At 39.3% G+C, this 14862-nt stretch overlaps 1 protein-coding gene across 1 annotated transcript; it reads right to left on the reverse strand.

Annotated features, from left to right (window-relative positions):
* Positions 1 to 2072: 2072 nt before the first annotated feature.
* Positions 2073 to 2651, reverse strand: LOC113274994 (chloroplastic import inner membrane translocase subunit HP30-2-like). Its single transcript, XM_026524422.1, has one exon. It carries the CDS (start codon positions 2649 to 2651, stop codon positions 2073 to 2075), a length of 579 nt encoding a protein of 192 aa, XP_026380207.1.
* Between the last annotated feature and the right edge of the window lie 12211 nt (positions 2652 to 14862).

Consider the following 14862-nt stretch of genomic DNA (forward strand, 5'->3'; position numbering starts at 1 on the left):
AGATTTTTGTAAGGGTGCTCCCCGCTCCAAATGGCACGCTATAGATTTCCCTTGCAGTAGTGTTCGTTGGCTTTGCTGCCTTCAGTTGTTCACGTTAAATACATCTTCTTAGTACAATTCACTCCATATGAAAAGGGAAGAAAGTTGTGGGAGTTTCGTTGTTGCTATGACACTTTGTGTGGTGTGGCCTTCCATTAATTCTGCATAGTTCATATGCAACATGTGCAGATATATGCTCCTTTATTGACAGAATCATATGTGCACAATGGCCTAGTAAATATCTTGACGCAAGAATCCGTACACTGATCACAGGACGACATTGGAACAGCGTCTCTCACGCTATTACACGATCCATAATCATAATAATCCCCATTCGCACCTGCACTACCTCCTCCAGTACCACGGGCATAACTGCATATGCAATTATAAGAAATATTAAAGAAATTTCGAAATTGACTATGAAGGTTACATTTTGGTTTTCGTTGCGCCCGTGCAGAGGGCTGAACCAAATATCAAGCAAATAAATCAAAGTTGTGCTTTACATACCGCTGTTGGCTTTCTTCTTCTATAAAGTTACTATTGTCAAAGAAAGCATCACTAATGAACTCTGCTTTATCTTTGTTCGATTCATATGTCGCCTTCTTCAGATAACTTCTCGATAATCTTCACAGATCACCAATCAAAGATTAATAAAAGGAAAAATAAAATATATGATCAAACCCCTTCCAAGGAAAACGATTAATTAGAATGGTACATACTGTTTTCTGTATTTTGAAACAAAGCTACCGATATCAGAGAATTCATCACCACCAATATTAACTTTAACCAATTCTGGTTTGATTTTCTTTGACCCACATGGTATCCTCCTAAATAATCTTCACAAACCAGCATACGAAATTTGTTACATGAAACGATATGTAAGTAAACCTTGCTAAAAATGTCGAATAACAACATTACTACATGAGAAGAAACATTTACCATATGCAAGCTATTAAAAACAAGAAAGATGTCAACATTGGATGTTGTTTGGATTAGTAGCACTTACCCGGATTGAATAACCACCAGCATAACACAGAGTAAACTAATAACTACAACATAACTTTTTTCCATGATTGATTGATTTGATATCAATAGCGTGTTTTGATTTGTGAAGCAGATACGTATTGTTTATGACGATTGGAAACATACTGGCATACCAATTTGCTCAGAACTAAATTTAATTATCTATAATTTATTTTAATTGGTTTATTCCGGTAATAGCATGCACGTCTTGGGTACTTACTCAATGGAATCGCCAAGTAGCATCATATTTAAGCTTAAAATGAAATTGGTCTTTTACGAGTTTGAGGTTATCCAAAGTATCCGTCAAGGTATTTTATGCTATTGGATTAATTTGTTGCTGGTGATGCCTCCCCGGGCCGATAGAATAAATGTTTGTCGCATCAGCATACACCAACTACATAAAATATCATCCATCCCTCCGGCGATGTGCAAAGCCAAACCCGGTGACTCGCACATCATGCGCATATTGCTATATTTAGTTGTCGTTTGATTCTTTTATATTCGTTGGTGGTTAGTCATCTAGTAACCGGGTCGCACATCATTTGATTCTTCTGCCTTAAGTCTGTCATCATAACAAGATTAGAAAATTTTCTTCCCCTGGTAAAAAGATTAAATAGGCTTATCAAAGCTTTGGACCCTAAATATATAGTTAGTGGGCATGAGTGGCTGACCTGGGCTTAAGCAATAATTGAATTTTAGGGTTTAATGACTGGCCAATTGGATTTTGGGATTCAATTTATTTGGGGGCTTCAGTTGGGATTTGATCAAGATTAAGTTTGATCAATTAGTTTTTTGAGGAATGGAATGCATAATGAAGCAGTTATTTGTACACTGAGAGTAAAAGAATGGACTTCCATCACCACTCCCATGACCAAAAACAGAAGAAACCAAAAGAATAGAGAATAGGCAGGGACACGATAATCCAAAAGAACTTAAAATAACTTGATCAGTTCCGGTCATAGAGGCAGATCTGAGCAGCAGGGGAAGCTTCAGCTGAAAGGGTTCTTGGTTTATGATTTCTTCTTTTCCACAGGCGGCTGAGAAAAAAACTTTGGTCCTCCTAGTAGCTGATAAACACCACCCTGGACAAGCGCATAGAATATCCCTGATTTGACTGCTTCGGTTGCCATCTTAGGACCTCCCATGCCACTACTGACGATTGATAACATGACTCCACCACAAAAACCTGCCACCATGCTCCCCTGAACATCCTCTTTGCCTCTTATTCTTTCCAAAACAGAATACATACCAGTATTAATGGCGTTCATCATAGCGAAATTACGTGCTTGTATCAACGGACCACATCTGAGAGCCTGCTGAGATTTTTGGAAAGAAACCATGCCTTGATAATTAAGGCGGCGGCAAGAATATGGTGGAAGTACAGAAGAAGCATTGTTTCGAAATAGTATCCCCATGAAACCACCAGCAATACCACCGACAGCAGCACCTTTAATAGAACTTGTAATAGCTACAACTGGTAATGATGATTCATGTTTAGCTAACCAACCACGCAATCCGTTATCTAACTCTTCGTATTTTGTTTGAAGCACAGTTATTGGATTAACTTTGGGTGGAGGTGTTAACACCATCGTTCCTCCTGCTCCTCCTCGTTTTCTTACCTCCATCAAAAATCTCTTTATTCCCCTTCTTCTTTGTTTCTTCTAGCTAGCTAGGTGCAGCCGTGTAGACCGTAGAGAGACTGAGATAAATTATACACATCTTCCCTAATATGAAGGGTGATTTATACACATCTAATAATGGTTCCACCTATTTGACACCCATACTTTACTTATCTGCCACTCACATTAATTACTACCCCATTTATCCTATTTACCGCCCATCTATTTTACAATATCCAAAATCCTACGCTTTGACTAAGAATCCTCTCAATGATTAGCAATTTACTCTTGAATTTCACAGTTACTTACCTGATGTCTGGGCAGACTCAGCCTAGGCCTCTTTGGATCAACTTGCATTCCATCAGGAGACCTCTGAATGTGTTTTCTATCACGGGAATTCAAACTTTGTTTCATCTTCGGATTTCTTCTCGACATAAAAAAATTGCAATTTTGCTTGGCTCTGATTTGGAAAAACTGCCTGAGAAACTGAAAAAACCTCCTCTTTATTTGGTTTTATTCTGGCTAGAAAGAGCAACAGTCCTCACATCGCAACTGTTAATCTTCTATGGTGGTATTTTGATCGGCTGTCCTAGAGATTGGTATTACTGGATTTTACATGGTGGCGTATCTACTGGCTACCCTCAGGGGCCTAACAAAAGAAAACACCTTCTATTGGCTAATGCAAAGCGACAACAAGCACTTGGCAGTTACAATTCGACCACAAATTCGGGTCGTATACTGGATAACCCTCAATGGTATTTACCCGTGCAATTCGACTCTACTGAAAACCCATCACAACTGTTAATTCTGACTCAGCAATTCACGAAATTTTTTATTCAGACGCTGACCCAAGCTGAGTCACTTTCTGATTGGATCATATCTTATTGCAATTTGGTCGAGTCCTTAAGTGTCTGGTGGCGGCCTCTTTCTTTTGCAAAAGGCAACCCCTCCTCATCAGTCTCTGACAAGACAAGGGGTTTCAATAATAAGGTTTCTTTGCACCACCTTTCCATTGAGGCAGCCATCAAACACAGAAAATGGGTAAAAATACTTCAACCTCACTCACATCCTGTTTTTACTAACGCCTTAGTGCCCAGTGCTATGTTTTTTGACAGGTTGCTTTCCAAAGTACCATTAGCCATGGTCGACCAAGTCAACAAGTTCTTAGATGTCCACACCAATCACAAGTACAACTACTTTGGCATCTTCGTTGCAATTGCTATCCACTTCAGTCACGACAAGGCTAAAAGACATCCCGTGAATTTTTTTCAAATTAAAGTTAGTCACATCAACATCACCCTCACTGTCTCATACTTTATTCTTTCTACCCTAAGTGAACATAACCCTCACACATATTTCTTTCTCTGGTCTCACAAATCCATTTTAATGGCCTCCACCTCCAACTCTAACGCACCATCCATTGAGAACCTGGTAAAGAAAATGAACTCAGCCTTAACCATCCCAGAGGATTTGTTCCCAAAAGTATTCATCAATGTTGAGAACATCAAAACCAAACAGGTCCAAGACTAGAAAGGATGCTTCATTGGAAAGTTTTGTAGTAATATTTGCTTCCAAACATCCATAGTTAGCAACTTCATCAACGCTCATTGGGAAATGATAGGGAGAATTGAGGTGGAAATCTGGAATAGAAGAAGAAACTTTTACATTCTCAGAACCACCAATGAAGAAGATTACTATACTTTGAGAAATGAAGGCACTAGAGGGGTGTTTGACAAGCTGATGGTTCTTGTAGAAGTACCTGCAAAGGTCCCTGAACTCATTGATGAGGAAATGTTCTCTAAGGTCATGATCTGGCTGCTAATCAAGAAAATTCCTACCCATATAATTCCAGACATACCAAATATTATTCAACCAATTGGCGTGTATCAAGGCTCCAAAAAATCTTATGGAAGAGACAGATTTGAGAAAAATGTGGAAGTAAAGGTTACAATCAATGTAACTAGATCTCTTAAATTTGGAATAGAAGCTTTTGAACACCAACCCTATCTCACTGGCTTGAGTGTGCCTATGCTCTCAATGACATCAAATTCTGCAAGGTGTGTAGAATCCTAGATCACCCAAGCCCTCCATGCCCTGCACCTCCAAATCAAAACCACCCTGATTACCATCACCTACCAACACCCCAACCAGTTCCTGCTCCTATAACCCCTAGACAAAAAAATAGTCCAAGATGGAAAGGCTATCATCCACAGACATTATTCTGAAGCAGATGTTGTTGCTGTGTTTGAAGCAAAAATGAAAGCTGCTAAAAGATTGGAGCTTGAAAAGTCAATTGCAAACATTGCATCTACTTCAAACAATCACATCATCTTTGGATCTCAGGCCCCTACAGCTGAAACTCAGGATTCCCCACATCCTGATGTCTTAGCTTGTCAAATTAGAAACAAAAGATTATACTTGGCAAAAAAGATTGCTGGCTCTTACAAGAAAAAGATCCCAAAATGGAAGGTTGCTGCTAGAACTACTTACAATAACAACAACAACACCTTAAGTAAGAGTGATGAGGAAGCTTCTTCTGCTGATCTAGCTGCTGCTGAACAATTCTTCCCAGTCATCAACACCCCAAAGTACTTCCCTGCTCCCTCCCTACTTACTTTGGATCAAATCAAAGTAAACTTGGAAGCTGAGGCAATTAAGAAGAAAAAAGCTTCTTGGAAGGCAAAGAAAAAAAAGCATACTTTTGAGAATCTTGATGATATCTCCCTCAATACCTCCTCTAACTCTCTTACTGATTCCAAAAGAAAGAAGGCTATTACAAATGAAGATAATGCTGACTCTAACAGCATGGAAATGACAAGTACTAAAAGATACAAGGATCAGCTTGACTTCACTCAGGAGCAGATGGTCAACCCCCCCAACCCCATGGCTAATGGCACTATGGACTACTCTACTGCTGGAACAAGGGTATATAATCTCAACCTCAAGTTTTACTTCTAGTATTCTCTAATTATCTATTTTGTGCATGCCCTGCTCCATAAGCATTATGATAGTATTACTAGGAGGCTTTCCTCAAAGTATCCAACAGTGTCATATTTTTGGCAATTCTTTACTTCTTTAGCTTGGAATTGTCAAGGATTAGGCACTAGGGATGCTAAAAGATACCTCAATGACATGCTCAATAAACTGAATCCTGACATCATCTTTTTGTCTGAAACTAGACAAAAGCATGGAAAACTAAAGAAAACTATGCATGATTTAGGAGTCAACGATTTCTGGTATGTTAATCTAGGTGAAGACATGAAGAACTTAATTGAGTTAAATGAACTACCAGCAATCGGGGATGGAGATGGCAAAAGAATTTGGGCAGCTGACCTATCTGGAAATTTTACAATAGCAAATGTTGTACTACAAATAAGAAAGAAATTCCAAGAAGTCAATTGGGCTAAATATGTATGGAGCCCTTACATTTATCCATGCACATCATGTAATGTCTGGAAAATACTCATAGGAGCATGTGCAACAGAAGAAAATGTCAGGAAAAAAGGCTTCAGTACTGTCTCCAAATGCTATATGTGTGGAAATGCACAAGATAATATGGGGCACATTCTATGGGAATGCTCATTCAGTATTGAAATGTGGACCTGGCTTGGAGGTATGTTTAGTATCAATACTCCCACAAATTTTGATGAAGTTATTACATGTGTTAAAAACCATAGCTCTGCCATAAGACATATATGGTATATTAGTGCATTTTCAGTAATGGTAGAGCTGTGGATGACAAGAAACTTGAATATGTATGAAAATATAAAACCAAACTCTACATCATTGAAACAAAAAATACTAATCTTCACAAAGGAATGTGGCATAAGAGTCAATGGAACCATGAAAAATAGTATGTATGATATGAACACCATTGTAAGCTTTGGGATTAAAGGGATCAAAAGCAGAAGCTCTACTGTGAAATAAGTTTTCTTTAAACTGCCACAAGAAGACCAAACATTAATATGTTGTGATGGTGTTGCCAAAGGTAATCTAGGTGCAACATGTATTGGCTTTAAAGGAAGAAAAAGTGATGGTTCATGCTTGGGAGCAGGGAGTGGAGGATTGGGAATTGCCACTAACTACATTGCAAAGGTTATGACTTTGGTTGCAGCTGGAGAATGGACAGTAAGTAAACATCTTCTGAATGTAATCTTTAGTTTGGATTCAAAGGCAGTTTATAATGGCATTTGCAAGTGGCAAAATCCCTTGGATAGTCAGAAACAGGTGGAGAAGAATACTTAGCTCACTTTACATGTAGTTGTATCTTTTCTGATGCCTACACCTATGATGATCTTAACCATCAAAACATACATTAACACACATAAAAGAAGATAAAGTGCAAAAATGTAAAGGGAGACAGATCTTTTTACGTGGTTCTGTCAATTGTGACCAACATTCACGGATTTCACTATGTTGTGAGGTGTTTACAAGATCTCCATTGAAGAGGCTCTCATGGAGCTCTTGGGAAGAAGAAGACCTATGGAGGCCAGATGAGAGAGAGGGGAATAGCCTTGGCTATCCGACCATCCCTACTAACCTATTTCTCTTTCTGTTTTATAGGGTAGGTGGTTACATTAAATTATATATATGCCCCTAGGGCTGACTAGAGGGGATAAGACTAAGTGGTTGGGTATACATAGTGTATTTGGTTACATTTTAGTAGGGTACTTCGACTCCTAATCTTGCGCCACGTAGCGATCTCATCTTTTTCCCTCACATTTTGCTCCTTTAGTTGAGGGTTGTTGGAACAATAATCCTTAAGCAAATCAACATCGGTATGGAAGTGGAGGCGAGAGAAGTGGCTGAGCGAGATTTCTGAAAATGCTTGGTTCTGATCTGGCTTGTAGTTAGACTTCACTTCTGTAGAGTGTTTGGTTGGGGTCGTCCGAGTTGGTTGTTGCGATGCTTGTGCTTCACGATCTGTGACCTGTGCAAGTTGCAACTCCGAGTAACAGTGCGAGGTCGCTCTCAATTCTTGGTCTTTGATTCTTTGCTGGAGTTGGTTCATGACTTCAGTTGGTGGTGTGTAGTACTGAGCTTCTTGGCTCTTTGTTGTTGCTGAAGGAAATTCGCAGAAGAATATAACCAGATTTTAAAGTATTAATACTTGACCCTGTTCTTGTGTGAAGTTCTGAGGAAGTCCTTGTGTTCGTGATCGTTGTGGTTGTTCCTTGGCGGTTTGTGCTCCAGCTCCGTTTCGATTGGTTAGCATCAGTTCTTGACGACTTTTCGTGTAGTGCGTCTCGGGACCATCATGGGTACTTAGATTTCTTCACAATTGGATGATTGCCTTTGCATTTGTAGCTTGCTCCTTGCTCCGAGCGATGAGGGTTTTTCCTTATTCCAATATATATGCTCCTGCTATCATTTGAGAAGATAAGTTTTTGGACAAATCCAAAATAAACTCCATGAAATGAAATAAATTAAGATAAGCTGAGGATAGATAAGCTTTGAATCCTGTAGATTTTTATTGGTGTAAAAAGTCTTATGCGTGTGACACATCGCTGTGGGGTCTTTCCAAATGACTTTGAGATTGTAGTCCGAGGTCATGCTCCGAGGGCTTACTAAATGCCTCAAATCGTGCTGCTATAAGATTTATCAGATGCCTTCGGTTGGTGATCCGAGGTCTTGTTTGGTTCCGAGATATATCAGATGCTCATATCTGTGGGGACTCAAAATGTCTTCGGATGGTAGTCCGAAGCCTTGCCCCGAGGACTTACTGTTTGCTTTGAACCGTGTGGACGTAAGATTTTGTTGAATGCCTTCAGAGAGGAGTCTGAGGTCTTACTTCATGCTCTTGTTGGAGGCTTGTGTCTGTGGGGACTCAAAATGACTTCGGATCGTAATCTGAAGTCCTTCCCCGAGGGGTTTCAGATTGCCTCAATTTGTGATCCGAGGATCTAAACCTTTCTTGAAGGTACTGAGGGTATGCACTGCCCCCTTTGGTTTTTGAAAGCTTATAGATTTTGAAAGACAAATTCAAGGTTTTTCCCCTAACTCCATTTTCTGATTTATAATGCTACTACCTGTAGCTTGTACCTTGATACAATTTTTCTTTTTGCAGTTATATGAGGGTCACACCATAATGGTATCCCTTTCTTCCTTGGACAAGTTATGGGCTATAAGGCCGAGAAGTGATGAGCTTCCCATTTGGCCAGATAACCTCTTACAATACAAGTCGAGAGGATTTCAAGGATCCTTCTGATGCCGAATATGTGTCATATATTCATGAATTATGTACAGTGCTTCTCTTTGAGAAGGATTCTGCCCCATAGTCGGCTCGTGGCGCTAACTAGAGTGAGGGCGATACCTCTGATAGTTGATTCACACTTCAGCCTAAAGTGAGTCAACTACAGGGTATCTCCTGAAGTACAGGACATCATCTGACTCGTGGTCGAGATGGCATTACCCTAGTTCAATGTGTCCGTCTCGGGTAGCTTCAGTATTGCTTGCATCATCCTGTTTGAGGATGGGATGGTGGGGCTAGCACCTTACCATTCGTGATGGTCTTGAGGAGATGTTTCCTCGCATAGGGGTCATGCCCCTGTTACAATTCATGATGGTCCTGAGGTGATGTTTCCTCGCATAAGACTAGTATCCTGATTACCGTTCGTGATGGATCAATACTAAGCGAGTGAACCTGCTAACAACATATATAATTCATGCATTCAACAGATCAAAATAATGAATAAAAAAATCACATGGAAATAAATCATATGGGAATGAGAATAGGTTTTTCTCGTATGGGGTTCATGACCCGATTACCATCGTGATGGTTTAGAGATGGTAGTTTCTTGCACGAGGGTTTGGTTTACCCAGATACCATTCGTAATGGTCTCGAGAAGATGTTTTCTCGGATGGGGATCATGCCCCAATTACCATCTCGAGATGATGTTTTCTCGGATGGGGATCATGCCCCAATTACCATCGGTGATGGACAAATTTCATATTAAGAACACTAAGTTACCCTGCAGGAAAACACAGATATGACAAGAGGAACATATTTATATCACATTCATTCAACATTCATCAAATGTCCCTGCAAGCAAACACATACATATAGAAGAAGAGGAGGATGTATGTATGATACACCGTTTAACCCTGCAGGAAAACACATATATTTAACTAGCAGATGCACCATACATACATCAAGTGTACCTGTAAGAAGACAGAAACACAATAATAAATTTATTGCGGATTACGACTAATCCGACTCTAACCTTAGAGCATGATAAGCATGCCTTTATGCAGACTTCAACTAATCTGACTCTAACTCTATGCGGATAATTAATCCGACTTAACTGAATTCTCCAACCATAATGGAGATTTGATGCAAAACATGAAATGTTAATACATCATAATGTTAAGGCATTCAATAATTTTAAAGTATTTACTTTAGGTAAACAATTTCTGTTCATTTTCATGCGATAAGGTATCGCATTGTCATTTATAGTGATGCTCGTTGTGGAGCAGGTGTGCTAGATTGCGGCACCTAATTCTGGATGTACCAGTGCGATACGTATATCGGCTTGAATTTTTGCGACTAGCTATTTTTTTGGCTTGCTCTTAAGCAAAGTCGTGCCTCGGTTAGGCATATATATATTCATTTTATACTGAATGTAGAATATATGAGTTAGAAACTGCCCATGTTTGTCGTTAGACTGGCAAGAAAGGTAGGAGATTGTATCGTCCTCAAGCTTTATAGCCTTTATCATGAGGTTGGTTTTTTCCCTTGCTGTTAAGCTTGATAGTTGGTTATTGGACCGTGTCCATTGTTTCTTTGTATTGGCGACTTATTCCAGCCCCTGTGTATTTCAATCAAAGGTTAATAACCATTCATAAAAAGTTGAAGACAAGTTATTATGTAATAATTAAAAATGTTAACAGTAATTGTGAACTGTCAGTAAACATATGTTGTTTTTATAGTATGTTGGATTGCATTTGACTATTTTAGAAGTGATGCAGCATAATGAATTTCAGAAATAGGGCGATAAGAATGTTCCTGTGTAGATTATTTCTCTTGAGGTGATCTCGAATCGTTGTGAGCTTCGCGAGAAAGGATGCATCATCGTGGATGTTCCTAGATGAATGCTTTCGCAACATCCGATTATGGGTCTTGGAATGACCATCATAGATAGACACCATAGAGGAGTACCTCTGTACAACCTATTATCATGTACCTGTTATTAAGAAATGCATCAAATATCTCTTGATTCAAAGCATTAATCATATATGAGTATTATAGGTATTAAGAATTTAGATATTATTAACCAAAAGGATGTTTATCCAAGCATTTAGCTATTGAATATCAAAGCATGTCATGTATGCAATAAGAAAAGCAGATTAAGAGAAGAAGGTGTGTCATTTGAGTTACTGCTCGGAGATGGATTGATGAGTCCGAGTAGATCGGGTGACCAGTCCGACACTACTATCATGATCGGTTGAACATTGCTTTTGTTCCGATATCGCTTCTTGTGCGATGACTTGGTGAGTCCGAGCTCTAGGTGGCTCATATCGTGCTTATGGGTTTCTCCTCCGACATCGCTCGGATGCTCTTCTGTCCGAGATGGAATGAGTCCGAGAATGAACTGAGATTGATGAGTCCGAGCTCTGGTTGGCTCCCATCGCGTTGGCTGTTGTTTCCGACATCGATCTGCTTCTTTTCTGTCCGAGATGGATGCTCTGGATTGAGCTGTACAGGATGATTTCTCCGAGTTGAGCTATACGAGTTGGTCCGTCCGATTGTATCGGTGGTATCTCCACGAGTTCATCTCGAGTTGGACGCGAGCTGGTGATTCCGATGTGATTTCATCCATCATCGTTTTTCTGCAGCAACAAGCCAACTAGATTAGTAATCACAATATGTGTTGACTTCGTTTAACAATCGTTATGTAAGACAGCACGAAGAGGTTGAAGAAAAAAGCCCTGAATAAGGCTAAGATGTTAAGGCATCTGAGTTCATGCTCTGGTTGTCTGTCCGAGTTTGGTGCTGGGAGATGAACTGACGAGTCCGAGTGGATTCGATGATCAGTCCGATATCACTGTCACGATGTGACTTGTTGATTGCTCCTTCACGAGTTGGTAAGAGGCAGCTTCCCGATCTAATCGTCTGAAGTTGATGTCCCGAGTTGAGCAATACTGCCAGCACGAGATGGTGTTGCAATTAGTCCACGAGATGGTCGTGATGCTGCCTCCGATAATGATTTCGTCTATCACCATATTCTGAAACAACAACTTATTCAGGTGAGTAATCAAGATATGATAAATTCGTTCAGCAATTGTGATATGAATCAGAACGAGGAGATAGTGAAGCAAAAGCCTTAAATCAGGCTATGATGTTGTTGATGGTAATCTGCGAACGAGATTTGATTTCTATCTGAAATTGATGCTCTAGATTGAGCCGTCCAATATAATTAAGTCCGATATGGATCGAGTCCGAGGTCTAGATATCCGTCCTAGATTGATTCTCTTGACTGAGCAAAACGAGGTAGTATGTCCGATTGGATCAGTGATTCTGTACGAGTTGATCTCGAGTTGAGCAAGATCTGGTGATTTTGATGTGGTTTCGTCCATCATCGTTATTCTGTAACAGCAACTCAGTTAAGTGAGAAATCTCAGTGAACTCGTTCTGCAATTGCTATGTGAAGCAGTAAGAAGAGGAGAGAGCGATGAAAAAGCCCTAAATCAGGCTAAAGTGTGCATCCGAGTTCATGCTCTGCCTGCATTGCTTGTCCGAGGTTGGTGCTCGGAGATGGACTGATGAGTCCGAGCAGATCAGGCCGAGGCTCCAGTCCGATGACTTGGTGAGTACGATCTCTAGTTGGCTCTCACTGATTGCTTCTTCACGAACTGGTAGCTTTCCGACCTACTTCGTGTGAGGTGGAGGATCGCAATTGAGATGTACGAGATGGTTATGGTGCTGTTGGTGGTCCGTACTTGGGATTTCGTCTACCACCATATTCTGAAACAGCAAGTAATATAAGTTAGTACTCACTATATGAACAAACTCGTTCAGCAATTGTTAGATGAATCAGAACGAGGAGATAGTAGATCTAAGCCCTAAATTAGGCTATGATGCTGAGGGCTAGCATCTGTTGTGCTGATGGTGAATCACTCCAATGTGAGTTCGGATAAGAACTGGTGACCGACTTCAATTGGCCGGCACGATGCAGCTTTGAAGCTTTCTTCTGTTGCTCCGATGTGACTTCATAATCGTCAATTTCTGCAGCAGCAGTTCAATTGAGTTATCAAGTTCTCCGATGTGTTACACAGTACGAAGAGATAGAGAATAAAAAAGCCCTGAATCAGGCAAATATGCGGATTTTTAGTGTTTTTGGAAAAAATCTTCAATGGATTTGAAGAATAGGATCTACTGGTTGTAGATCTGTAACAAAAAATCATTCTTAATCAAGATTTTGAAACAAAATCAGACTTGTATTGAAGAACAAGTCCTGGTTTTTGTGAAGGGTTTTTTCCCCAAAACTTTTGTTTTAAATTTTGTAGATCTGAAAATTAAAAACAAGATAAGAGAGATAGGAAGAAGAAATTCGTTCCCAGTTGATGTTGATGGCAAATCTGATGATTTCAGTGTTTGATGAAGTTGTTCTTCATATTCTCCGCCACAGCAATTTAGCCTCTTTTCTCTTTGTTGTGTAATAACAACTTCTTCCTTAGTCTTTGTTTGGACTCAGACGAGACACTTTGTTGTCTAAAGTTCTTGTATCTACTGGATTTCTGCTGGATCTGTTACAGAACTTGTTGGTAGTGAACAAATTATGTTCTAAGGGACTAGGTTGGATAAATACATCACTCTACTCCCTGTTTCTAGCGCCAAAATATAGTTGCATCTTTTCTGATGTCTACACCCAAGATGATCTTAACCATCAAAACATACATTAACGCACATAAAAGAAGATAAAATGCAGAAATGTAAAGGGAGACTGATCTATCCGACCATCCCTACTAACCTATTTCTCTTTCTGTTTTATATGGTAGTTTAGGGCTGACTAGATGGGATAAGACTAAGTGGTTGGGTATACATAGTGTATTTGGTTACATTTTAGTAGGGTACTTCGACTCCTAATCTTACGCCACGTAGCGAGCTCATCTTTTTCCCTCAGATAACATTATAGTTTTCAGACACTCTTACATAGAAGTGAACTTCTCAGCTGATGATTTAGCCAGAAAGGGTACAAGTCTTAATAAAGGAGAAGTAATTTTATATGATGGAAGACCAGCTTTTTTTGGGAATAATTGAACATGAGGATTCTCATTATTTTAGATTCATTTGAAAAAAATAAAAGCATGTAGATATATCCTGTAATTTTATTTTAGTTGTTTTTCAGAAAAGTAGGGCTTGGCATGTCAAGACTACTCTTTGTATTTGAGTTTCTCATTTTTGAGTAATGAAATTTCATGATTTAGGAAAAAAAAAATAATACAAAAAAAGTGATGCCCGTGTTTGTACTTTCAAAGCAGAACATCGTTTCACAACCAATGTGCCTTATGGTTATGTCAAAGTCTTTATGAATTAATCCCAGTCAATTCGTTGTTGGGGTTAATATGGATTCATTAATTCAAGTTCCAGTGATGTAAAATTCACTAGATTGACACATTAACTTTCTAAGAATATGCTTCCTTCCAAATTCATTAGAAATAATTTATAGATGCAATCAACTCCATTCTCACTGTAAGTTTCCAAAAAGGTAGGTAATAGTTCATGCATGAACACCATTTGCACTTAACAAGATGTGATTATCCCTTAGTACATACAGAGCTTAGACATTGAGTCTTGAGAGATTTAATAGGTGGTGTGGCCTTATTACGTAACACAAGTCGGATTCAACTCAATTACTTTAGAGTGAATAAATACGTTTCATACAGATATATCAAGGGTTTTAGAGAAATTATGTCTCATGGGAATGATGTACTTTTCATTCCATAAGCGCAGACATTTGATCTAGTTCAATTAAATAGTCGATTGTCCAAGCAAAGTTCTTCTTGTCATTAAAGTTGATATCTAAAGTATGATCTCCTCTAAAAATTGGTTGCTACTATGATACACACATTACATTGTATATACCAAAACCCATGACCAGGTGCATTTCCAACTCTGTCATTTATGATGGGAGCTAGAATTACATTTTAGTTGATCCCATGTTCAACTGATACCTGTACT

The sequence above is a fragment of the Papaver somniferum genome, chromosome 1 (genome assembly GCF_003573695.1).
Source record: "Papaver somniferum cultivar HN1 chromosome 1, ASM357369v1, whole genome shotgun sequence".
Lineage (NCBI taxonomy): Eukaryota > Viridiplantae > Streptophyta > Magnoliopsida > Ranunculales > Papaveraceae > Papaver > Papaver somniferum.